We start from the raw sequence: 27,109 nt of genomic DNA on the forward strand, positions 1-27,109 counted from the left end.
CTTAAAGTATTTCAGACACACTGAACTGTGCATGGCACAAAATCCTGTAGAATAATCACAAAATATGTATATCACGTAAGTATGTGTTTGTCTCACAATTAAAGTTAAGATAATTAATTCTCACGAAATTGATTAAAGTTTTTTTTTTAATAAAATTTATGGCAAAATGTTTACTTTGAAATATTTGTTAACACTAAAATTAGTTGGAAATATTAAACGTGAAATTTATTTGTATAAAAGTAAATTAATCTTTTAAACTCCACTGAAGATATCTGTAATACTGTTCCTTTAGTTTGTTCATCAGGCTGATATTGTGTTTATCGGTAAATTTCGTTTGTCATATGTATTTCTTTTATCTAAAAATTCCTTTTATCTTTCAATAATTATTTTCTAAATATTCCTTTTATCATCCTGTCTATATTTGACATTATAACACTTTATTTATTCTTGTTTAAACATTTTCTTTTAAACTTATCCTTTTGTCACTGCACTGTTTTTCCAGCTTTGGGAGGTTGAAATATTTCGCCTCGAGTTGTAATGCAGCCAAACTTCCTCTGTCTGATGGTAAAAGATCCCTTGAAAGGTTCATCACTCCTTGTTGACGGTATCTTAAATGATTTAAGACATATGGGAATATGTCAATGAACAATTCATCTTTATTTAGCACTACTTTGTCCATTATGCCTTTCACGGTGGTATTTAAAGTTGAAAATTTTCTTCCTCCTACATTCAGCGTAACTATTTCGATCTTTTTTGTGTTTCTTCTGTTTTCTTACTATGTCTTTCCTCCTTGTCCTTTGTGTGTTGTCTCTTTTCTTCTACTCTTCCCTTTTCTTCCTTTTCTTTCTCTGCTTCCATGTTTCTCTTTTCTTTCTCAAGTCTAAGTTCCTTCTCTTTTCTCTTTTTCTCCTCTGCTTCTTTTGTTTCTTTCTCTTTTCTTTCTTTCTCAAGTCTAAGTTCCTCCTCTTTTCTCTTTTTCTCCTCTGCTTCTTTTGTTTCTTTCTCTTTTCTTTCTTTCTCAAGTCTAAGTTCCTCCTCTTTTCTCTTTTTCTCCTCTGCTTCTTTTGTTTCCTTCTCTTTTCTCAAGTCTAAGTTCCTCCTCTTTCCTCTTTTTTCCTCTGCCTTTTTCCTTGCTCCATTCTCTTTCCTTTTCTTTTCTATTCTCTGTCTCTCCTCCCTTTCCTGCCTATGCTTTTCCTCCGTATCCTTCACTTCTTTCTCTTTTCTTTCCTTCTCAAGTCTAAGTTCCTCCTCTTTTCTCTTTTTCTCCTCTGCTTCTTTCCTTGCTTCATCTTCTTTTATTTCCCTTTCTATTCTGAGCCTCTCCTCCCTTTCTTGTCTCTTCTTTACCTCTGCTATCTCTCTCCTTTCTTTCTCTTTTCTAAATCTTTCCTGTTTCTCTTTTCTTTCATTTTCAATTCTTAGTCTTTCCTCACTTTCTTTTCTTAATTTCTCTTCATAACATGGTTCCACAATTTGAAAGTCCTCCTCCAGATCAAGTAGATCCCTAACAGCGGTTACCGTTTCATCTTCTCTCGAGCTTGTACTACTTGATCTGGATGTGTCTGAGGATTCAGAGCTACTTGAGCTAGAACTTTCCCTTCTCCTTTTCGTACATCTATTTTCTCTGCTTTGCGGCCTTCCCCTCTTTCTTTCGAATAATACTGGTCTTGTCTGTTTCCTTATCATATTATACCCTTGCCTTTTGTCTATTATCAAATCAGGAATTGTTAGTTTAAATCTTTCCATTATGTCATCAGCTTCTTTCCCTTTTTCACCTGTAGCCTGCACAAACCTAATTTAATTTTCCTTTTTGTCGTGACAAGTATTTGCTTGCGGTGTGTTTCTATGATAGACCTTGCAACAGAATCGACACTTCCATGTCACACCAGAGTGCTGTTCTAGAATATGACTGTAACATCTGCTTCGGGTTGTAAAGGAGATATCTCCACAAATCTTACATTCAAAGGGTTTCTGAAGATAGACAAAATAAGTTTCCTAAGTATAAACTTCATTATCTCTATATTTATCCATTAATACATTTCGTGAATGTACAATAAATTACTTTGTTTCAACAAGTTAATGAAAGGTAATTTCTTATCAAGTATATATATTACGTCAATGTTCAATGTATATAATAACAGTCACTTATATTAATCTTTTCAATTTATTAATAAATCCATGGTGAAAGAATCATATAAAATTATCTTTTCATTTTAAATAAAATATGAAAAACAAGATCAACAAGGAAAGGCGGCGTTCAATGAACGCAACCCCCATATGACCCAGCAACAAGAACCAATGGCAAGGAGCCCAGGCGGACCCCAAACATAAAAAGGACAGGGCAACGACACGTTAATCAATAAATGATAAATAATTTGTAACTGATTAGGAAAGACATTATCAACTGAATATGATATATCTTTATACAATGTAGCAAAAATTAGCAACAACAACAACAGAACAGTAACAATAAAACTAACGCAATACCAAACAGTCTATACTGTTGTGAATTATAGGTGTGCTATTTACACCTATTTATTTAATTAATGTATGCTTTTAGCTTATCATGATGAACAACTCTAGGTCGTTCTCTCTGACTACCCTTTATTCGATATAAAATGTTGCTAATTTTTTCAATTATTTGATATGGACCTTTCCACGGTCTTGTTAATTTTCCACTTCTACCAACTTTTCTCTGTGGGTTATAATACCAAACAGAATCACCTACTACATAAGAAGTCTGATTAGCATTTAAATCATAATTTCTTTTCATAGCATCACTTGAAATTTTTAATTTCTTTCTGGCAAAATAATGAATTTGATAAAGTTTTTCCTCTAATTTTCTTACATAATCACTGGCATACCTGTTTTCTTTTTCAGGATTGTCTACAAGAGGAGCTCCTATCAATAGGTCAATTGGCAACCTCATCTGAGTTCCAAACATCATAGAGAATGGTGTGACACCAGTAGATTGATGTACAGCAGTGTGATGTGCCATCATGCAGAAAGGTACATACTTGTCCCAATCGTCACCATTTTCAGAAACAAATGCCGTTAACATGTTTAGGACACTTTTATTAGTTCTTTCTACAAAACCAGCCCCTTGAGGTCTAAAAGGTGTATTTCTTGCCTTTTTAATGTCAAACAGTTGACAGAGTTCTTTAAAAAGATTAGACCCAAACTGTGGACCTTGGTCTGTATGTATACTATAAGGGTATTCCAAATCTTTGAAAAATATTTGATATAAGTGCATCTGCTACTACTTGAGTTTCTATATTTGGTAATGGGATTGCCTCAGCCCATTTAGAGAAATAATCAGTGACTACCATTAGATATGAATTATTTTTTTCGGTTTTCCCTAAAGGACCTACAAAGTCTACCCCAATTCTTTCCCATCTTTCTCCGGTGACAAATTGTTTCATATAAGCTTTTTGTTTCTGACGAATTGGTTTTCTGGACTCGCACACAGTGCATTTTTCTAATCCAGTCTTCAATATCTTTTCGTAAGCTATAACCAGAAAAACCTTTGTCTAACCCTAAATATTGTTTTTCTTCACACCTAAATGAGCTGATGTTGTTGAATTATGCATTTGTGTTAATACCTGTTTAATAAAGGACTTTAGGAAGAATAATCTGATATTCTAAACTGAGTTATCTATGTCACTAACCCCATTTTCTGTAAAGGATATCTTCTTTAATTATCAATGATTCCCACCTATACCAATAATACTTATATTCGGCATTATATTTAAATACCATATTCCAATTTGGTTTGTTTCCAGACAACACCCATTCGGACACTTGACCATTATTGAATCTTCTCTTTTGCAACTTGGCTAAGAGCTCTAAATTTAATTCATTAATATCAATGTCACTGTTGTCTTCAGTATTTTGTGTTTGTTTGACTTCATTATCTGATTGTTTGGTGCTTGTTGATGGTTTATTTAGGTTTGTGTGTGAGTTATCCTTATTTTTGTTCAAGCAGAGATTACTATCTTTATTGGACGGACCTGGTAAACATTCATGTGAAGTGTTACTGTCAGACTTGGCAGACCTTATCCCTATAGTTAACATTTCACTAATTTGACCTTGAGACTTGACAGGTTCTTTGCATCCTGTCCTATTAATTTCCTTTTCAGTCAGCAAAGGTTTTCCATTTTCTATTGTTGCGCCAGACATTGTTTGACTGACCACCATGCAACAATTCTTGGAAGCCTTATCTAGACAATTGATCTTACTTTTATTTAGAATAGTAACTAAATCTGCACATTTATCTCTGTCCGTACAGACATTAACACAAAAGGTTTTACATATATCTCTACTTGTCATATTTAGTAAAATAAGACAAAAAGCAACTGTAATAGAAATTGGAATTTGGGTAACTACCACTATTATTAAGATAAGACTTAATATTAATTTTTCAGTTGTGACTCTACATAGACTAAAGTTAGTATTTTCTGAGCTAACACTATCGCTCGGTTTGTTTTCAAAGACAGGACAAACAGAAACAATTTCTGTACATAACACCTTTTCGTTATTTTGATCATGTTTGTCTTCAACACGTTCACAATATGAACAGCTTTTGTTATAACAGGGACGACGACTTAATGCGTCAGCATTACCATGTATTTTACCTGGTCTATGCTTTATTTCATAGTCATAATTTTCTAAAATGCTTACCCAACGACATATCTTAGACTCGCATGATCTGTACGAATAGTGAATTTTCTTCCGTATAAATAATGATGGAAATGTTTTACCGCAGTAACGACAGTCAGTATTTCTCTGCGTGTCACGCAGTAGTTACGCTCAGATCTTGAAAAACACTTAGAAAAATAGGCGATTACTTTTTCTTCTCCGTCTTGTACTTTATGGAGCACCGCATCCATACTTGAATTACTCGCGTCTGTATCAAGTATGAAATAATCATTTTGGGTAGGGAAAGCTAGTATAGGACTTGTTATCAAAGCTGTTTTCAAAGCTTGAAATGCATTTTCACATTCAATTGTCCACTCAAATTTCGTATCTTTTTCTGCTAAAGTATGTTAGGGTTTTGCTTTGTTTGAAAATTGATAAATGTACTTTCGGTAAAATGAAACAAGTCCCAGGAAACTCTTAACATCTCTAACATTTCTTGGTGTGGGCCATTCTTTAACACTTTTAACTTTTTCTGGACATGTGGAGGTCCCTTCTTCACTTACAACATAACCCAAAAATGTTACCTGCTTTTGAAAGAAATGGCATTTTCTAGGATTTAATTTTAAGTTTGCTTGCTTTAATCGCTGTAAAGCTTCTTCAAGGTGTTTTAAAGTATCATCAAAGGTCTTTGCAAATAAAATTATATCATCTAGATACAAAACTAAAGTTTTCCAGATAAGACCCTTAAAAACCATTTGTACTAGTCGTGTGAATACACTTGGACTATTAGACAATCCAAATGCTAACTTTTTAAACTGCCATTGTTGACCACCTTGAAGACTAAAAGCTGTTTTCGGTCTACTCTCTTTATCAATGTCTACTTGCCAAAAACCTTTTGACAAGTCACAAGTACAAAACCATTTAGAACCTGATAAAGCGTCAAGATTATCTTCAATTCTTGGCAAGGGTTGGTATTCTTTTTTTGTAACTTCATTTAATTTGCGAAAGTCACAACAGAAACGAACAGACTTGTCAGGTTTTGTAACCATAATGATAGGTGATAACCAGGGTGAGCAAGCTGGTTCGATTATCCCGTCTTCTACCATTTTCTTTATTTCATTTTCAGCCACCTCTCTTTTTGCTAGAGGTATTCTATAAGGATATGTTTTGATAGGGGTACTGTTTCTAGTATCTATATGGTGTTCCACTAACTTTGTGTGACCTATATCTCTATCATTTTTAGAGAATACATCTTGATACCTTACTAAAATTTGCTTAAGTTTAGCTTTTTCCTCAGTATTTAAATGAATGGAGGACCTTTCAAAAAGATCAGTTAAATGTGCTGGTATTTCAGTATTGTTTGGACTTGCAACCTTCTCTTTGCTACTGCATACACTGAATTTATTAGGTGAACTGTTCTCATTCACTGTTACAGACTCTAAATTACCCACAACTGTATTTTTATAAATTTTGCAAGGTTTTGAATTGAAATTAGCAATTCTAATAGGAAAATTACCTGTATTAGGATCTACTAAAGTTTTGGCTACCAGTAAACCAGATTTTTCTACAAAATTTGTGTTGGCCTCTATTATAGCTGAACTATTCTTGTCTACTGCATCTAAAGGTTTACCCTCTAAAATTATTTCAGTTTCTGGTGGTATTTCTATTGTCTCAGCTACAACTATTCTACAACATGTGTTTTCATTATCCTTTTGGTGCATATAACATGGTATCTTATCTCCTTTTAACGTTATGTACTTTTTACTGAATATTATGTCACACTGATTTTGTAATAGAAAATCTACACCAAGTATACCACATTGCTGTATTTCAGGATATATTACAGGTCTTTCTGAATATGGAAGCCTTTCTATTGTCTCTTTATCTAAAATGCTTACATTAGCTCCACTATCTACTAACATTGACACATGGTTACCATATAAATATGCTGACAAAAAGTAACCATGATCTGAGCCTAGATTATTTAGTGCAATCTGGGACCTGCATTTCTTGTCAAGTTGTGGCCCCTCCAACTTGGCATTTGTTCGTTTCCCTGATTAAAATTTTGATTTCTTCTATTATCATACCTTGAACTTGGTTGGTTTTCATTAGATCTAGCATTATACTTAATATTCCTATTTTCATGATAGTTTCTAAAGTGATTGAAATTTTGTCTTGTTTTCTGTCTATTAACTTCAGGTCTAAATTCCTGAGCTTGATATGGTCTGTTAAATGTAGGTTTCGACATGTTAGGTTTAGGTAGGTAAGGGTTGCTATGAGAACTATTTTGTGAGGATATAGAATTTGTAGGGTTTTCAGTTCTTTCCTGTACACTTCCTATCAGTCTACTTCTCTGTCTGTCAGCAAGCCTATGAGCTTCCATCCTGACAGCTATTTGTTCAGCCTCAGATATGCTTTTTGGGCTAACTTCTCTTAATCTTAGTCTAATATCAGACTCATTCAGGGCATCTATAAAACTATCTAAAGCTAAAGCATCAACAACATCTGGGTTTGCGGTCGGATATGCTTTTCTTGTCAATTTACGTATTGACTGGGCCAGTTCAGGAATGGACTCCCCCTTTAACCTTATTCTAGTTTTTAGTTGAGTACGAAATACTTCGGCCTTATTTTCAGAACCAAATCTGCTCTTTAGTTTTAAAATTAAACTGGAGAAATCTCTTCTTTCAGTTTCAGACAATTCTGTTAACAGAGATCTAGCAGTACCTGACAATGTACTTGCCAAATATAAGGACTTTTCGACATATGTCCACCCATTAATTTCAGAAGTTATTTCAAACTGTGTGAGAAAATCATGTAGATCTTCTTCTCGACTAAAATTCTGTGGTTTCATTTTCAAACCAATTCTCTTGTCATGAGATATCACATTATCAGCAGATCTTACATTGAAATTTTGGCCTATATGATTATTACTAATATTACTTGGTCTTGATGTTGTTATATGAACAGGAATTTGAGGATTAACATTATGCTCAAAATGTACATTGTTTCTATAATGATTGAAACTGACCTCATTATCAGGATGTTCTAATTCAGACAACCGTGATCTAACAGATGAAATATCATTTTCTACAGTACCTAGTTTATTTTGTATTTTACTAGTTACATTTTCTAAAGTAAGGCTTAAAGTGCCTATTTCGTTTACTAGATTTGAAATTTGACTTCCCATAAAATTCTCAAGACTATCAATTCTAGAACTAGAATCATATTGTTTTTCATTAAATACATTTTCAGAAGAGCTTTGATCGCCTTCACTATAATTACTGTTATCCATTGATTCAGTGTTTTTCGGATTCACAACAGAATAGCTTTGATCAATATCTGATTCAGCAATTTTGTAACTAAGTAAATTATATAATTTTATCAAGGAAACAATTTAACTAACAACCTGGAAATATTTATATATACTATATTTCTTATTTGTTACTTATCATAAAGACTTATAATGTAAGTTCATAATTCTGTACTAATTTACTATTATAATTTTGTCACTGTAACTTCTCACAAGTGTCAACTTATTATATCATTATCTTTTCCAGGTTGTCAACAGAACATCAACAGATAACCTTCCAGTGTAGAGAAAACAGAACAGAAAACTGTCAACATAACAACATATCTTATCCCAAATATTTTAACTTTTCTTTAAATTGTCTAGACAATTGTCAGGAGTATTCAACTTTTCAAATGGAAACTTGTATTTTTTTTTCACTTATGTGTAATACTAACCAAATTCCAAAAAAAGTCCTTGTTCTTATCTATATTTTCATAATCAATTTATCTAAAACATTTGTGATAACCATGATCTTGTTAACTAGCTAGACCTTGTAAATCCCACTTCTGACACCAGATGTGGTGCCCAGACCCCTGCTTAGTGTTTCCAGGGCAGTCTGCAGCCTCACATTAACCCAGGGTTCGTTTTACACGGCCCAAGTACCAAATTATAAATGAACACATAAGACATTTTGTAACTTAAAACTCTTTTAATTAAAATATTATATAGATCAATTTGTTTAAATATAAATAGTCATGGATGCCTAAAGTCTATTATTATTATTCCTATAGATGACCAGATTTCAGTAAACAAGTACCAGGTTTGGTACAATATAATGAGATACCAGATCTGGTAGTTACCAGATTGGGTACTATACCGGATTGGGCATTATACCAGATTTGGAATGAACCATTTCTGGAACAATCCGTTCTCTACACTGGCAAAGTAATTATAACTGTTAACAATAACAACAAGTGAATTTTACCTGTAACTGGTCCATTTTCGGTAATTTAATCGTCTACAATTATCAACTCAATAGAGAACTTTTCTACCAGACGACCTGATATGAGATGACAACGATATGCTAACGCGCAGTATTTATAGTACCCTGTGACGTCATCACATTAATATTCAAAACGGTATGACTAGATATCGGAAAGGGCCCCTTTCCGCGAAAAGGACTTGACATGATCGGAAAGGGCCGATTATATGCTTATTAATGGCATTTTTTCAAAAAAGATTTCACTAAATATAATGACAATTAATTAAAACAAACACCTTTGGAATTTAACTGATATTATTCCCCCATATTTTTTTAGATTTTAAAAGATAATCTATCAGTCCTCGAAACACACTGATCGGAAAGAGCTTAGGATTTATCGGAATTTTCTTACATAGATCTATTAGAACTATTTCAGAAAATATTATCAATATTAAAATATGTCAAAGAAATAAACAAATATATTTATATTTTTGTCCTATATTTGTTAAGTTATTTAGCACAATAAGCCAGTCATCCCTGCGTTGCTCGGAAAGGAGTTGGCATAATCGGAAAGGAACTATTGCTTTCATATCAATGGAGATATTTGAAACAATTCAACGAATGTTATGAATGTTATTTGCAATTACTTATATACACTCATATAAATATATAGTTATGCTTCATATTTGGTAAGATATTAAGACAGAATATGTTCAATATTCCATATTCCATTCCCCTGTCTGATCGGAAAGGACTTTATTATGTAAAAATTATGTTCTTATTTAGGGTTTCTATAAAGTATATTAAACGTATGAAGAAATGACTAGATTTGATCAAATGAATAAATTTCTTAAATGTGAGCGTAACATTTATTGATCATCTACACATTTGTGTCGTTATAGATATAATACGGGTGGTTTGGTGCAATTTAAATACATGTATATTACCATTTGAGCCCCTGAGGGATAACTAGATTTGGGATTGTTAAATTAATTCCCGTATTACATATATTTGGAATTGAAATTATTTCCCAAGTACATATATTTGGATTTGAAATCATTGCAATTAATATACATGTATGAAACAGAAACATTCAAATATAACTTGGAATACAGCTTGATTTTAACTTCAAGATTTAGACATCATCAGTGTATTTATATTTAATTTATTTTTTTTCACTTGCCTTACAGATAAAATGTGTATTATTGTAATAACTTGGATTTCCCCCCAAATTACTTTTTTCTACTGCGACCTAATTTACAAAATTAATTGGCATCAATACAGATGTGTAATTATCTGATTATGACCTTAGATATTTTCAATGATAAGATTAACGCGCTTGTTAACATAACAAGATAAGATAGATAAAATTGGTATATCACCCTGATCATTATTGACGTGCGCGTGCACACACGCCAGATTCTAACAAGTGAAAGTCTCAAGCTATGCAGTGACTATGGCGGAGCAGTTTTATAACAGCAGCCAAGCAGGGATTCAAGTTCAAATTAATTTGGAGTGTGTGTCTGTTTGCGTTTATTACATGTTTTACTACATTTATATCCATTTTCGGTAGAAATAAAACAAAATTTATTAAGCAAGATTACATGAAAATAAACGTATGTCAGCATATAAGAATAGATAATAAACATTTATATATACAAATGGCAACTGAAAATCATAATAATATAAGATAAACGCAGTTACATAGAAAGTAATCATCAAAACAATGCGATGGTTCGTACTCAGAAATATTCGTACTCAAAGTCGGAAAATGAATAAATGTATAAAGCATTGATAAAATAGCCTGAGCATCACAATATCAATGGCAATATATCACTTGTGACGATAACTGTAAAACTTAAACTTCACATTCTATGTTTGGCGTGGTTTAGGCTTTGTAAAGTGCAACTTAACGATTCGTCCTATTGTTGTACAGTAAGTCTGCTGAGAACCAGACTGTTATCGTTTTGGAATTAGTGATGTTGGCATAAATTGGCATTGAGTTAGTTAAAATAATTGAACGAGTTGACTGGAATAAGATTGCACGAGCCTCTGGCAAGCATAATAATAATTTATTCAATTAATTCTATAAATTTCAATAATGACCATACACGAATATAATATTCTCTTTATCACATACCCAAGATAAAGGATGTTTGAAGTGAAAATGTAACATATTTCATTGACGCGCCTATAGTGTAACGTGTTTGCGATAATTATGTTTGACGTCACTTCAATAATTTTAAGTGAGGAACTCGTATATAATACAAGTACACATGTTGAGAAACTCCGCGCAAAAAAATATAAAAATCGATATGTAAATGGGCCAAAACAAAAACTTTAATGGACTTTACTTTTTAAAATGTCATTTGCATGTTTCGCGGCAAAAAATGATGTAAATCATTAAAGGGCGTCCAAGCAACCAATGCAGCAAATGACGATGAACTATAAGACATCTAATGACAAGATGTACTTATAAAGTTTCCAATGGTTCATTGGATTTTACCAGAATTGTATATCATAGATAAATGGCTGACTTGGAGGACAAAATACATTGTTCATCATGAATTTTGGTAGGTTTGCTAGAGATTAGAATAGTATATGTACTTTCTTTGGAACATACAAAACAGTATTCAAAATGAACTAAGTTTTTTTTTTATTATTATTATAATATATACAAATAGTAACAATAGGGACTAATATAGTAATACAATGTATTACATTCACATTTTCAAGTCAATTTAAAGTAATGATTTCTATTATTGCCTGGGATTTAAGATAAGTAGATATACTTCAAGTCCCAGATAAATACTGAAAGTATAACACACACTGGAATGAAAAATGGGATGAATTTTAAAAGACCAAATTTATAAATTTTTGTGTTATACACGTATTATGGTGATACATTATTTATCAATAAAATTGAAGACTGTTACCTGAATTTTAGACAGGTACGAGGAAATTCATTAACATCATGTTCGTTGGATTCAAATATATTAAAGCTACTTGACATTGGTGATCAATAAAGTGTTATTGTTAATTGATTTATGGGAGATCAATCTACTATTTTGTTGATTTGCTTCAAAACCCTGTGTTTACATCCCTACAGATACACCCATAACATCTCATGTTCAAACTGCAGACGAAAGTTTCTGTTGTTAAAATGTCTCAGTATTCGGCAAGTCAACAGTCCACTCAAACCACCATAAAACCGATTGCCTAACGAAATAGAAAAAACATATTTCGAGAAATCAGGGTCAATTTAAATATTCACGAAATTAAATTTCAAAAGTGCAATCAGGGCCATAAAAAGATAGGAGCTATATACCGGAAAATTCCTACGGAAAAGACAATTTCAAAATAAAAATACTATGATATAACAATTCGTGAAAAATAACCTGATTTATTCGTAAAGAGTGCATTTTTTGTTGAATATGTTTGCATTTCATTTCCTGCAAAATTCTCCAGTTTGTTATTTATTGTCCTTTAGACTAAAATTACTTCTATAAATAGATTCTCGGTCTTTCACAATGTTAAGGTCATCTAGCTATTTAAAGCTTTTGAAATCATGTACAGCACTAATATACATATCACTATAAAACAATAAGCAATTTCATGTAGAAGAAATAATTAAATCACAGAGTTTAAATTCATTTTTGTTTTGTCTTTTGTTCCCGTTCTTATTCATCACGGATTTATATTCCGTGTATTCATTAATTAATAATCACCGAAGGGGAAACCAATATATGACTGTACATAATAGAAATCGAAAGGAGTTCTAGTTTTTAAGGCATTTTTCGCATTGAAATGATTTTCTAATTTTTCACCTCTACACACGTGCGTATAAATTTGGCGTATAGGCAGCTACGCAACTGTAAACATTGCCCATAGTTTGACCAAACAATATAATTTCCTGATAACTAATCTAGCATTAAGTGCATCATTATAAATTTGGCGACAAGTAAAGGCGGAGCCGTACTTAAACAGAGGCGGAGCAAATAAAGTGAGTGACACTCTCTCGGTCGTTACCTCTCTCAACCGTTAAGTTTTAGAACGATCGCCGAAAACGAAAGTGCAAAGGTAAACGTCGAGTTCGGCTTAGGTAATGTTTTAACTTATTTCTCCACTGTTACTTAACCGATTTTTCCAAACTTAACCACTTTGTAAAGCTAAATATTTCTTGTTTTAAAGTAGCATTAGCTTATTTTCTGCAATTGATTATTTCTTTGGTAAATTGACGATATATATGACGTATGTATTTCAGAATTTTGCGAACGATGATGATATTTACAAATAAACTAAGCCCAAAACGCATTTGGTTGTATCAAATCCCGTATTTGATATTAAATATAGTCATTCTTCTATGTATGTAGAGTGATCATCCATGATTTCAGTCGACTTATTGCAAGATTTTTGAAAAACGACCTTTTACTTTCAATTTAGATGTTTACTGCGGGGGTATGACTTAATACCGGATATGACTATAAATACCGGATATGACTTATATTTTACCAAGTAACTATTTTTTAGTAATTTTTCTTGGTACGATGTTTTATAATAATAAAATGATTTTACATGCAAAATATAGTTAAATTTGGTCCATAAATAAAAAAGTTATAACTTATATTCGAATTACCATCTATAAAAGTCATATCCGTAGCGGACAGAATATACCGAATATGACTTATATTATATTAATTAATTATTGTTTTTCTACTTTTCATGATTCGAATTACGTTCTATAAAAGTCATATCCGTAGCGGACAGAAGATACCGAATATGACTTATATTTTATAAATTGATTATTTTTTATTGATGTTTCTTGATACGATGTTTTATAATAATAAAATGACATTGTAATGCAAAAAATCGTTAAGTTTGGTCCATAAATAAAAAAGGAATAGGTTATATTTGTTGCGTTTTTTTTATAAAGATCATATCCGTGAAGACCAGAAGATACCGAATATGACTAATATTTTATAAAGTAATTGTTTTTGTTTTTTTGTCTGGATGTGATAACTAATTACAATGAAATGAAATATCATGCAAAAAAATCGTTAAATTTGGTCCATGAATAAAAACGTTGTAAATTATATTCCTTGCGTTTTCTATAAAAGTTATATCCGTGAAGGACGGAAGATGCCGAATATAACTTATATTTGATAAAGTTTCTGATTTTTGTTGGTTTTTCTTGATATAATAATTTAAAATAATAATATGTAATTACATGAAAGAAATCGTAAATTTTGGTCCATAAATAAAAAAGTTTTAAGTTAAATTTGTTGCGTCTTCTATAAAAGTCATATCCGTGAAGGACGGAAGATACAGAATATGACTTATAGTTTATAAAGTTTCTGTTTTGTTTTCTTAATACGATATTTTATAAAAATAACATGTTATTACATAAACAAATAGAAAAAATTGCTTCATAAATAAATAAGTTATAAGTTATTCTCGTTTACGCTTATGCAGGCAATAAAGGATATATAGTAAGGCGCAGACTATAGATATAGAGTGTTTTCACAAAACCCAGGCAAAGTAGAACAAAAAGGTGTAAATTAGACACCTTCATTTTCACCTTATATTCTCTGCGTTTCTTGCAAGTACCATATACTCTACAGTATATTGTCTGCATGTTACTATATGTTCTATACAGTTGATAAATGAAAGGAAGAGTATATATCTATATTATCTGCGTTTCTTGCAAGTACTATATACTAAATATCATCTGCATTCATTTATATCATACCATTCTTCATAATTAAAATACTTAGCATTACTTTCGTGTATTTTCAGGCTACATTTACAATTGACATGCTGTTTTCCGAAGTGCAATAAATATGGCTACATCAGTAACAAAAGGTTTAAAAACATTTTAAATGACTAAAAAAGACTAAAATTTAATAACTTTGACTTATCTTTTTCAACTTAACTATATGAATTATATGGAGATCTGTCTTACGTTCATGCTGTCTTATCAGATTTCAGATTAAAAGTTTTGTGACTGCAGTGAATTCTTTTACTATAACATTTTCATTTCTTAAGGTATCTAAATACAAACTTTCAAACTAGAAATATATGTTCCTAATGATTACCCACATAATATTTGACAAAATTCATATCTCGGTAGCACACTTTGTTTCATAATTTTCCTTTTTTGAACTTAGAATTTATGTTAAAAGACGTTATTTTTACTATTAAACTTCTTCATTTCATGAAGCGTATTCTTTAAACTTTAAATATTTGTTTCTTATTATCACCTACATAATATATGACAAGATTCATAACAATAGCACGAATGTGTCCAGAATTATCCCCCAACCCCTATTCTTTGCTTTTTCTTCTTTATTTTTCAAAGGATTACTTTAAACTTTATTTTTTAAGTTTTATATCAACTTTGATATCATAATAATAAAAATGGGTCAATGACAGAAAAGGCCGGGTTGCATTTGAAGACCAAAGATCATGAGGCTGTGATGTTATGAAAAACATTGACCATTGACCATTCATGTTGAAAATTTAACTAAGTTGGTAAACAGGAAGTGGATGAGCTACACACCTGAAATCGAATAAAACCGTATGGGACCATGTGTAAATGCTATATGCCAAATATCAAGAGGCTGTGATAAGTAGTTGCAGAGAAAACATTTACGAAAATTTTCTACCATTGACCATTTATGTCGAAAATTTAACTAAGTAAGTAAATAGAACGTGGATGAGCTACACACCTGAAATCGAATCCCACGGTATAGGACCATGTGTCAATGCTGTATGCCAAATATCAAGAGGCTGTGATATGTAGTTGCTGAGAAAACTGTTACGAAAATGTCCTACCATTCACCATTAATGTCGAAAATTTAACTAAGTGGGTAAACAGGAAGTGGATGAGCTACACACCTGAAATCGAATCCCACCGCATGGGACCATGTGTCAATGCTGTATGCCAAATATCAAGAGGCTGTGATATGTAGTTGCTGAGAAAACTGTTACGAAAATATTTTCCCCGCCCGCCCGCCGCCCGACATTCACCATACTATAACCCGGATTTGCACCAGTGCAACCCGGCCAATAAAGGTTCATAATTCTAGCGTAAATATTTTCCGAAGTATCGTCCTGTTAAACTTCAGGAATTTAATAAAGACTAAAAATGTATGTTTATCATCACGTCAGCTCCTGTTTAATCCGAGTACATAAACAGAAGTTTCTTCATATTTAATTATAGTGTGGAACAGTCTATCTTAATACCATAAAGGTGAATTAAATGTTGCACATTCTATTGATACAGCGTTTGACTGATTATTGTTAAAGTAGGTAATAAATGTCGCAATAGCTTAATCGGTAGAGCCCTAAGTTCAGAAGAAACCTAATGAATGGCGGTAGGGTTACAGTCTTTAAAACAAAAAATTGTGTGTGACTGTGTTTCTTTTGTTTCGTTTGCCTCCTTTATGTACGAAACGATAAAGCGTGTTTTATTTGATTGATATATTTATGTTACTCTTTAAACGGAGTATCTTCATCTCATTTATTCCACTTTCTTGCAAATCAAGCAGGCGTTTCCGTTAATGTTACCCATGTTGGAAATTTCATCTGGTATAGGGGGTGCTAGATGAATCGCCTGCTGTGCAATGGCACGCTTCGGATGACGTAATTTGACCGTTATGAATGAATGTAATCTAATACGCTATTGAAAGAAAAAAGTAACGGCTGTTAATGACATAGATTTCAATGGACAATTGTTTCATTAAGGTTAAGAGTTCAAAATATAATGGAATATGGTGATATATGCCAGGCAAAATTGATGTTCGGATTAGAATTTATGTCCCCCAGGAACCCAAATGGGCGGGTCCCCAGGGGATGGATATTCCGATCCAAACTGCAACATATGACAATATGATTATCAATCTCTTTTTCCATTTCTTATTATGTATGAGCCGCGTCACGACAAAACAAGCATAGTGCGTTTGCGACCAGCATGAATTCAAACCAGCCTCGCATACGCGCAGTCTGATCAGGATCCTTGCTGTTTGCATATCAACCCTTTTACAAGTACTGAAACTGATAGCGAACAGATGTTCAGGGTGAGCTATTAGTATCAAAGGGGGATATGCTCCAGCGTCCGGCGTCATGCGCCAACAATCGTCTTCTCTGATACCGCTGGGCAGATTTAATTCAAATTTGGTCTGTAGCACCTTATGACAGTCCCACTAGAATTGCTCATATTATTTCAATTGGCCCCTTTGAAGGGTCAACAGTGCTAGAAAAACCTTTATACCCCTTCTCCTGAACTTATTGATGTATGATCACCAATCTTTGTCTGTAGCATTCTTGGGTAGTCATTTATCAAATTTTCTCACAGTAATTTAATTGGCCCCTTTTAGGGGCCTCTAATGTTAAATAGAAGATAAATCTGTCAACATCAGCATTTACTGAACTAAGTGATGGATGATCATCAAGCTTTGTAGCATTCTCATGTTGTCTTTTATCGAATTTGCCTATATTTATTTGATTGTCCCCTTTAAGGAGCCACTTAAGCAAGAAATAGGAAAACTTTTAAATATCTTATACTGAACTAATTGATGCATGAACACAAAATTTTGTCTGTAGTATTATTAGGTAGTCTTTTATCAAATTTGCTCATATTAATTTGATTGGTAATTTTTGATGCCAAATAGAATTTGATATCAGCTCAAGTTGATATTTTTGATATCACGTGACCTACTTTCTTGCTTTTTTATACACAGACATGAAATTTCGAACAAGGGTGTAATACTTCATGCTGAATTGATCTTTGATATAATCTTACCTTTTTTTTTGATATTGACCTACTTTCTTGTTTATTGACATACAGACTTAAAATTTGGACTAGGGATGTAATCTTTGATGCTGAATTGAATTGTGATATCAGCTTACCTACTATTGATATTATTGACACCATTTGACTTTCTTTCTTGTTTTTTGACATACAGATTTTAAATTTGGACATGGGATGTAATTTTGATATCAAATTGAATTTGATATCAGCTTACCTACCTTATGCTGGTATTTTTGATATTGCATGACATACTTTCTTGCTGTTTCACACACAGACATGGAATTGGAATCAAGGATATGATTTCTGATGCCGAATTTAATTTTTGATATTTTCTGACCTTCTTTTGATATTTTTTGATATCATTTGACCTACTTTCTTATTTTGACATACATACTTAAACTTTTGACTAGGGTATAATAAATGTGATGCCGAATTGAATTTTGATATCAGATTACCTTCTGATATTTTTGATATTGCATGATCTTCTTTCTTGCATTTTGATGTACAGTCATGAAATTTAGACCAACGGTGTAATTCCTCATACTGAATTGAATATCAATATCAGAAGACTTACATTTGACATTTTTTATATCGTTTGACCTACTTTTTTGGTTTTGACATACAGACTTGAAATTTGGAGCAGTTACGTAATTTCTGATGCTGAATTGAGTTTTGATATCAGCTGGCATACTTTTGATATTGTTTGCGCTATTTTCATTTATTTCTTGACGTACTGTTATGTGACCATATAGAATGTATAAAAATAAAAACTTTAAAAAAATTGTTGTTCAAAACTGTAACTTTCAAACGTCTACACCTAACATATTTTGCATGTGACATCAATGTTTTTTATTAACAAAAGTTATAAAAGATTAACCCTGTTATAGTGGCCATTTATTCTACATTTATTCTAGATAGTCTTATAGGCTCACACTTGAAGGATAGATATTTTTAAGAAAGCCTTTCCAAAATTTTCAGACAATATATTTCATTTTATATTGTGAATAATGAAATGATGGGTCAGATAAGTGATCTAGGGCCATCTTGGCCCTCTTCTTTATTTTATAGAAATTTATATAAAAAAACACACAAAACAGTGTTGTGAAACTATATAAATAAAGGGCGAAGTTGAATTTGACCTGGACTTGCCTTTTGGCAAGTTCATTTGAAAAATTAGTTCTAAAACTGAAAAACAGTTGTGTAAGCGATTCAGGCCCTCTTGTTTACTTGTCCTTTTGGAAACGGCCAGAAATCTTACACCTTTTTTCGCTTAAAAATGACTTTATCCGATTTCAAGTTTATTTGTTAAAAATTACTTCAAATCTTTTTGTCTAACAAAAATCAACAATTTGTTTAACTTCCAAGGATAAAAGTATTTTTCAAATGGCTATCTGTAAAAACCAGTTTGATCGCATGACAAAAATAGGTTTCTCAGGAAATCTGAATTTCAAAGAAAGCATACACAGTGGTCATAAAGATCTACAAAGATTGAAAAATTAGTTGTAAAACTGAAAAACAGTTGTGTAAACGATTCAGGCCCTCTTGTTTACTTGTCCTTTTGGAAACGGCCAGAAATCTTACACCTTTTTTCGCTTTTATAAACAATTTTATAGCAGTATTCCGGCCCATTTACATTTTGACTATAAATTTAAGCAATGGTTACAGATGATTTTAAAAGAAATATGATTTTCCGACATCTGAGTCATATGCATCTTTGGAAATTACTTATGGACACGGAATAGAGCTTTAATTATTATTCATGTGCATTTGAACTGGAGCTTATTTTTAAATATAGCAATTTCTCCAAATCTGATTAAAATCAGCTCCTCAATAACGCTATGCATTAGGATCTGGTATCCACCAATAGATAGTCACCTCCTTGTGGTCTTTCAAATAACCAATCATTTGCGAGTTATCAATATTTTGAAAGCGGTGTGGTTTAATTTTAACTCTTGGAAAAATAATTCTGAGTAGGTAATTTACACGATTTCGAATCAAACATGGCGTTTTCCATATAGCCGACAGGTAAACTGGCAAAACAATCTTGCCCACTTAAAAATGACTTTATCCGATTTCAAGTTTATTTGTTAAAAATTACTTCAAATCTTTTTGTCTAACAAAAATCAACAATTTGTTTAACTTCCAAGGATAAAAGTATTTTTCAAATGGCTATCTGTAAAAACAAGTTTGATCGCATGACAAAAATAGGTTTCTCAGGAAATCTGAATTTCAAAGAAAGCATACACAGTGGTCATAAAGATCTACATAGAAGAAATAAGTAGTCAGATTGCATGTTCTCCATGGTAACTTTAAACAACAGGCAAATCTTCAATATATACAAATTGCTGTACTATTTTAATTGCAATTAACGGTACTGTATTGTATGAAAATCAGATTAACAGCTTGAAAACTGCTAAGTAACTAGTACGGTTAATTTTTAGCTAGACTTTAGCATGTTATTCTTCTGGCTAATATAATTTTTGGCCGGAATGTACGTGTGCAAACCCGGGTTAGAGTATGGTGAATGTCCAGCGGCAGCGTGCGGATGGACGGGGAAAAAGTTTTCGTAACATGTTCAGCAACCACTAATCAGATCCTCATGAAATTAAGTATACAGCATTTACTTGTAGTCCCAAACCGTGGGTTTCAATTTTAGGTATGTTGCTCATCCACTTCCTGTTTACTGACTTAAACAGGAAGTTAAATTTTCAACATTAATGGTCAGTGGTAGGAAATTTTTGTAACATTTTTCTCAGCAACTACTTGTCACAGTCTTTTGATATTTGGTATACAGCAGTAACACATCCCGGTCGGAAAAATCCATCTTATCCCAGGATTTTTATGGAAAATTAGAGGCTTGAGTATTGGAATGCATTTCTAAAAAAAAGTAAATCCCTTGATACATATAATCAAACGCTCAAACGCTCCGCTTCCTATATTGAATAAGTTAAGTGGACAATTCATTTCCGGAGCTTCTATTTTTAGTTTCGGGATAATGTTTTCAACAAAGCTTAACAATGCTATGGTGCATCTTCCCAAGATAAAATTACTGAAACACTTGATTGAAACAACACAGAATTTTTTCCCAACAAAAAATAAAAGCTGATGTGCGCTTTAATTGATATCAGTATCAGAAATGAGGAATGATGAAATTTGTATCAATGTACTTTTATATTTTTCAGATGAGACAATTTGTAAAAGAGTTCTAAATAGAAGTGTCAGGAGACTTATAGAAGATCTTGATGTTATTACAGTATTGGATTACTCCATAGAGAAAGAATTTCTTTCGGCAGTAGAATGTCGTGATATCAAGGTATGTTTTTATGTGTGTCATTGGCACACCTCATTTGTTCATTGGCCATTGTCTGTCATCAAAAATATATTCAAATGAAAATACTCTTCCAAATTTGATTACTTTTGGCAGAAATGTTCCTGGCCTAAAGTTTAACCCAGTTCAAAGGATTCTGGTACATTAAGCAAAATATAATTAAAAATACATTTTTTTAATTCTTCTATTACAAAAGTGTAATGCCCACAACTTATATATTGCATTGAAAATGGTCTAGTTGGTCTCTTCAAACTTTCTTTTTCAAAAAAAGCCTGGAGTCAAATTTTTAACTTGTGTTTTCCCCTGAATGTATATAGCAAAAACTTCTCCTTTTTTAATCAATACAGGCTTAAGTTTAGATGTTAGGTATGCAAAATTGTTAGTGAACCTCTACCCAGTTTATTCAAATTATAGCCTACGGGTCAAAATTGACTTCTGGATTTTAGTTCTGCCTCTACAGATTAGTGATTCAGTAAGTTTGGTTTGCTGCACTAATTTGCCGCCAGAGCTAAAAATAGAAAAAACTGCTGTCGGGATTTCAATGAAACTTCACAGGAGTGATCGGTACCATCCCTAGTTATTGCCCACACCTTCTGCTTATACTACAAAAAATGGCTACAAGAGCTATAAATAGAAACATCTTGTCCGGCTTTCACAGTTCAAATTGCTGGTGGAATTTCAATGAAACTTCACAAAAGTGATCATTACCATCCTTGTAAGCATTTCACCAGCATGTTTTGCTCAGATGCCCAAAATGCCACCAGTGCTATAAATAGAAAAGTGTTATCCGTCTTTGCTGCCGGATTTCAATAAATAGGAGTGATCAATACTATCCGTAGTTGTGCATATCTCCCACACTTCCTGCTTGGCTGCTTTCACAGGTTTAACTGTGTTGTAACTGCATGTGGGAGTCAATGAAATTACATAGGAGTGATCAGTATCATCCCTATATGTGCATATGGCCGGCACGTTCTGCTTCACTGCACAAAATGACTGCCGGAGCAATAAATAGAAAAATCTTGTCCAGCTCTACAGGTCATCCACAGGTCTAACTGCTTGCATGATTTAAATGATCACTTCAATACCAAGTTGTGCATATCCCCGGAACCTTTTGGCTCCGCTGCACAAAATGGCCGCCAGAACTAAAAGAAAAAAATCTTGTCCGGCTTTAACAAGTCAAACTGCTGGAATTTCAATGAAACTTAACTTGAATGACCAGTCCCACCCCTAGTTGTGCATATAGCGGGCATGTTTGGCTTTGCTGCAAAAAATGGCACTCGGAACTAAAAATAGAAAAATGTATCCGGCTTTCAAAGGTCAAACTGTTGACAGGAGTTAGCCCAAAACTCACAGGTGTGATCAGTACCATACCTTGTTTTGGGAGACTATGTTTTTGAGACAAAAACCCCTTCTTGTTTTTCTAGTGGAAGTTATTCATACCCGGACAAACAGCAAGTGTGGATATACCAACATATTTAAATTGGAAGAAAAGGAAAACTAAAAATATTTTCCTTTAATTTTATTTAAAAAAATGTTTAAAACCACTTACCTCTAGATAGTAAATGAAAAAAAAAACATGTAAATATTAAATACTGATATAGTTGGGTTTTATGTGTAAATCCATTATAACTGACATCTTACTCAAGTAAGAATGTGGACAAAATCGTCAATAAAGCGTATTTTTCCTTTGCATAATATACTACGTTAATAATGCAGTAGGCTGTAGCTAATATAAATAGGGGAAGATAATTCATATAACACGGTCACGTATTATAGATGTGTCTGTTAAAATCACTGTATCCCGCCGATTTCTTTCAACTATGTAACTATCATGTTGTTGATGAGGAATTTTGAAATATTAGTAAGACGGCAGTTTTTCTGTTATGTTTTGGAGGCATTCTGCTTTAAATTTTTAATTGTTGCTTTAAACAATATTAAAAGTATGCCAAGTGTGACTGCCGCCCCTGGGACCATTAGATGTTATTTAACATTTGATTTGAATAACTTTTTTTTAATGAAATTGAAAACTAAATGTTTTATGCAGTGCTTTGGTGCTATTGTATTTCTAAATGAAAGTATCGTTTCATTGTGTAGTTTTTAATGCCCGGATTTCAGGATGAGAAAGTTACTTCAGATAAGATACGAAAAGTCATAGAAAAGGTTAAAGAAAAAGGTGTTAAGGGGTATGAACAATTTAAGCATCTCTTGGAGCTGGCGCGTCAAGAACATTTGGTGAAATATTTGACAAATCAGGAATCTGTCATACAGAAGGAACTTCAGGATGAGACAGCCAAACAAGAGAGAATCAAGAAACAAATTGGTAAATTGATAGAGAACATCTTTATATACATGCCTGTTTATCCTAATCAATTGTCATTAAATTGAAAAAGTGGCTATCAAGTTTAAAGTAATATTTTGAATATTTAAAAAGACAATTATTGGGAGACAATAATAAAAACGCATTTGTGATAAAAATTGAAGACCCGTTATATCTGTTGCTATTGATGCTAGCTAATGACATTTCTATATGTGTAGGCTATATAAGCATTTAAATACATACACTTCAAAACAACAAGAACCCCCCCCCCCCAGAAAATGTAAATTAATTTACCTTTAATTTGTATCAGCATCCATATTTAGAACATGGCAGAATAATAAAATATTGAACCTGACAGACATGTTAATCACAATGACGTGATCTGCATAGCCAAGGTCACACCATGTAACCATGCATAATGTATGAATGTCCGCTCTCTATTCTTAAACCACATGGAAACCACATGGAAAGAAATAAAAACTTTTAGTAGAAATACTAATAGCATTGGGACAATGTGCAAGAAAAACAGGTTTTGGCTTCAATACTAAAACTTAGACATTTGGAGTGTAGCATTGCCTGGTGAAATTCTACATCATGCCCCTTGGATTAGCATTTGCCTTGCCCTTAGGATCATTTACTTAATAGAGACTTAAATAGGAAAATACATAAAAATAATCTTGTGTAAAAACTAAAATGGTCAAAGCATATATATCTTGTATATATCATTACCAACTGTAACAAAAATAGCTCTGTCTGGAATGGGGGAAGATCATGTACATGCATTTATTCTACGCAAACTGAGGGCCTCTCTGTCTGGTAAGCCACTAAATCGAGTACAGACCCTGGGTATGTCATTGTCATACCCTAAAAGGATAAATTGTGATGCACCTATTTTTATTATGCCCCCGCCATAAAATGACTGGGGCTTGCTCAGCAAAACAATATAATTGGAAAAAACCTAAGATTGTATTAAATGCCCTTTCAAATTTGGTCTTCTGCAAATGCTTACGTATCTTGTATTTTCATTGTATTGGTTTTACATGTGTTAAGCTAAAACTTTCAATCTCTTAACTATATAGTAGATATTATGCAATTGGTAAAACGACTGCAATCATTTATCCCTATTTAGTTTGTATATCACATCTTCATTCCAAATGATTTACAAAATACAGAAATAAAATTAATTTAAAAATGGATCAGGTTCTTTTTCAGCTGCTCTAGGGAGAAGAGCCGCCACAAATGAGGACTTAAATTACATTTCACAGTGTATTGGTTCAAACTGGGAAATACTAGGACCACCTCTTCTCAAGAATAAATCAACGGTTACAATAGAACATATAAAGGAGGATCACAGATCATGTCAACAACGTGTGTATAAATTACTTCTAATGTGGCGCCAACAGACTGATGACCAGTCACTGGCTCATTTGTTTCATTTGATGTATAAAGCGGGTACATCTGTCACTATTGATTGGAATGAAATTGCACACAAACTCAAGATTGAAAGAAGGGATATTCATGCATGTAAGTTCGGTGTTAAGTTTTCAAAAATATTTTTTTAGATGTCAACTTGCTTTTACTTTTTTATGTCACCGTAGCAGCTACGACATGGAACATTGTCTGGGGGACATGTATAAAGATGCCCTGCCGAAGGAGACACAGTGGCCTCCTTTCTGATCTTTTGATGTAGAAAAATCTGGAAAAAGTGTTATCCTACAGAAGCATTAATGACAATAAAATAACTTGAAAATTGCATGAAACTCCGGCCATGTGCTCAGTTTGAAATGTAAATGGAATTTTATACATGAAATAAGCATGAAATTCCGACCATGAATTGAATTAAAATTCAGCTGATTCTAGATTTTGACTAAGTGACCATCATTTTTGTCCTTTGATGTACAACCATGAAATTTGTGCACTGTTTAAGATGTAAAAATGACCTTGGTATCAGTTTACCTAGATTGTGATGAAGTGACCTCTTTTGTGATTACAATTCGATCATCGTCCGTTTGTCCGTAAACTTTTACTTGAAACAACATCTCCTCATAAACCACTAAATCAGTTTCGCCCTAACTTCACAGGAATGCTCCTTTGGGGTCACATTTATGAATTGTTCAAAGAATTCAATTCCATGCAGAACTCTGGTTGCCATGGTAACCGAAAGAAAAACATTCTTTTAAATAACCAAAAAGGCTAGAGCTTAAAATATTTTGCACGAATTATCTTCTAGTTAGTGTCTACCAAGTTTGTTCAAATGAAAGCCTCACTGTCAAAATTGCCCCCAGGGGGGGGGGGGGGTCATTAATTTTCTTCATATGTATATAGTAAAAACTTAAAAAATCTTCTTTTAAGAAACCCAAATCTAAGATATTAAGCATGAAACATCTTGTAGTGAATGTTAACAGAGTTTGTTTAAATTAAAGCCCTGGAGCCAGAATTGGCCCCATTGGGGGGTCATTGGTTTTCCTTCTATATTATTGTAAAAACTTAAAACATCTTCTATTAAAAAACAAAAATCGCCAGAGCTTAAATATTTAAGATGAAATATCTTCTAGTAAATGTCTACCAAGATTGTTTAAAAAAAAATCCTGGGGGTCAAAATTGGCCCCGCCCAGGGGGCATTTATTTTTCTTATATGTTTACAGAAAAAAAAATCTTCTGGTAGAAAACCCAAAATTAGCTTCAGCTTAGAAATTAAGCATGAAACATTTTCGAGTGGATGATTACCAAGTGTGTTCAAACAAAAGCCCCGGACAGTCATTGGTTTTTCTTGTATGTATAGAGTTCAAGCTTAAAAAAAATTCTTTTGAAAAGCCCAAAGCGCTAGAGCTTAGATATTAAGCATGAACAATCGTCTAATGTATGTCTATCAAGTCTGTTCAAATAAAAACCCTGGGATCAAAATTAGCCCCGTCCCAGGAGTATATTGATTTTCCTTATATGTATATTGTAAAAACTTAAAAATCTTCTTTCAGATAACCAACATAGCTAGAGCTAAGATATTATGCATGAAACATCTTCCAGTGAGCGTCTACCAAGTTTGTTCAAATAAAAGCCCTGGCATTTTGGAATTGTTGTTTTCCCTGAGCAAAAGCAACCAATAATGTTTAGCACATGTACTATTTTAGATTCAAATATGAACTTTGTGATATCAGTTTAAGATTGATATTTTATATCTTCTTTTTGTTTATAGTGTACAAAATTACTTGTTCATTGTCATGGAGAATTTCTATATTCATATGAGCGATTTCAGGGCCATCGTGGCCCTCTTGTTTATATACAGCTTTCACATTTTAACAGTGTGCCACATTACAGGTGTAAAACTGAAATTTGATATTAAATGACCATGATATTAATCTAGTGATCTACTTCCTTGTGTTTGACGTACAGCTATGAAATTAGGACCATGCATAAACTATAATTAGAAAAATATATTTTGCGTGAAGTATGGTATAGTGACCGACATTGTTCAAATAAACACTAGCTTCCACTGCTTTCCTACAAATAACTGTCTGTCTCCCGGTGAGCTCTTTTGGGTCAATGCCCCATTTTTAGCTCATCTGTCACAAAGTGACAGGGTGAGCTTTCTTGATCGCTTTTCGTCCGGCGTCCGTCCGTCGTCCGTCCGTAAACTTTTACTTTAAATGACATCTCCTCATAAACCACTAAGCCAATTTTATCCAAACTTCACAGGAATGTTCCTTTGGTGGTCACCTTTAAAAATTGTTCAAAGAATTTAA

The 27,109-nt window shown here is 32.8% G+C and overlaps 2 protein-coding genes and 1 long non-coding RNA gene across 5 annotated transcripts in view; 2 read left to right on the top strand and 1 right to left on the bottom strand.

Moving 5' to 3' along the window:
• Window positions 1-700: 700 nt before the first annotated feature.
• On the bottom strand, window positions 701-1,773 carry LOC132749357 (uncharacterized). The gene has a single exon (XM_060739088.1). The coding sequence runs from the start codon at window positions 1,747-1,749 to the stop codon at window positions 739-741; it is 1,011 nt and encodes a 336-aa protein (XP_060595071.1). The 5' UTR covers window positions 1,750-1,773; the 3' UTR covers window positions 701-738.
• A 35-nt stretch (window positions 1,774-1,808) lies between these two features.
• LOC132749347 (uncharacterized) lies at window positions 1,809-8,617 on the top strand. The gene is made up of 3 exons (XR_009628397.1): window positions 1,809-2,002; window positions 2,884-3,012; window positions 8,199-8,617. It is a non-coding gene; the product is annotated as an uncharacterized LOC132749347 (long non-coding RNA).
• A 4,260-nt stretch (window positions 8,618-12,877) lies between these two features.
• The window catches only part of LOC132749356 (uncharacterized), a 53,604-nt gene continuing 39,372 nt past the window's right edge, over window positions 12,878-27,109 (top strand). For 2 of the 3 annotated variants that reach the window (XM_060739084.1, XM_060739087.1), the window contains exons 1-5: window positions 12,878-13,014; window positions 14,709-14,774; window positions 20,907-21,037; window positions 23,168-23,372; window positions 24,570-24,893. In XM_060739084.1, coding sequence (XP_060595067.1) covers window positions 14,753-14,774; window positions 20,907-21,037; window positions 23,168-23,372; window positions 24,570-24,893 — 682 coding nt within the window. In that variant the 5' untranslated portion in view covers window positions 12,878-13,014; window positions 14,709-14,752. The remainder of the gene's footprint in view (window positions 13,015-14,708; window positions 14,775-20,906; window positions 21,038-23,167; window positions 23,373-24,569; window positions 24,894-27,109) is intronic. The other variant, XM_060739085.1, reaches the window with a different exon arrangement.

The sequence above is a fragment of the Ruditapes philippinarum genome, unplaced genomic scaffold (assembly GCF_026571515.1).
Source record: "Ruditapes philippinarum isolate M1 unplaced genomic scaffold, ASM2657151v2 ctg526_1_1_1_1, whole genome shotgun sequence".
In the NCBI taxonomy this organism is placed as follows: domain Eukaryota; kingdom Metazoa; phylum Mollusca; class Bivalvia; order Venerida; family Veneridae; genus Ruditapes; species Ruditapes philippinarum.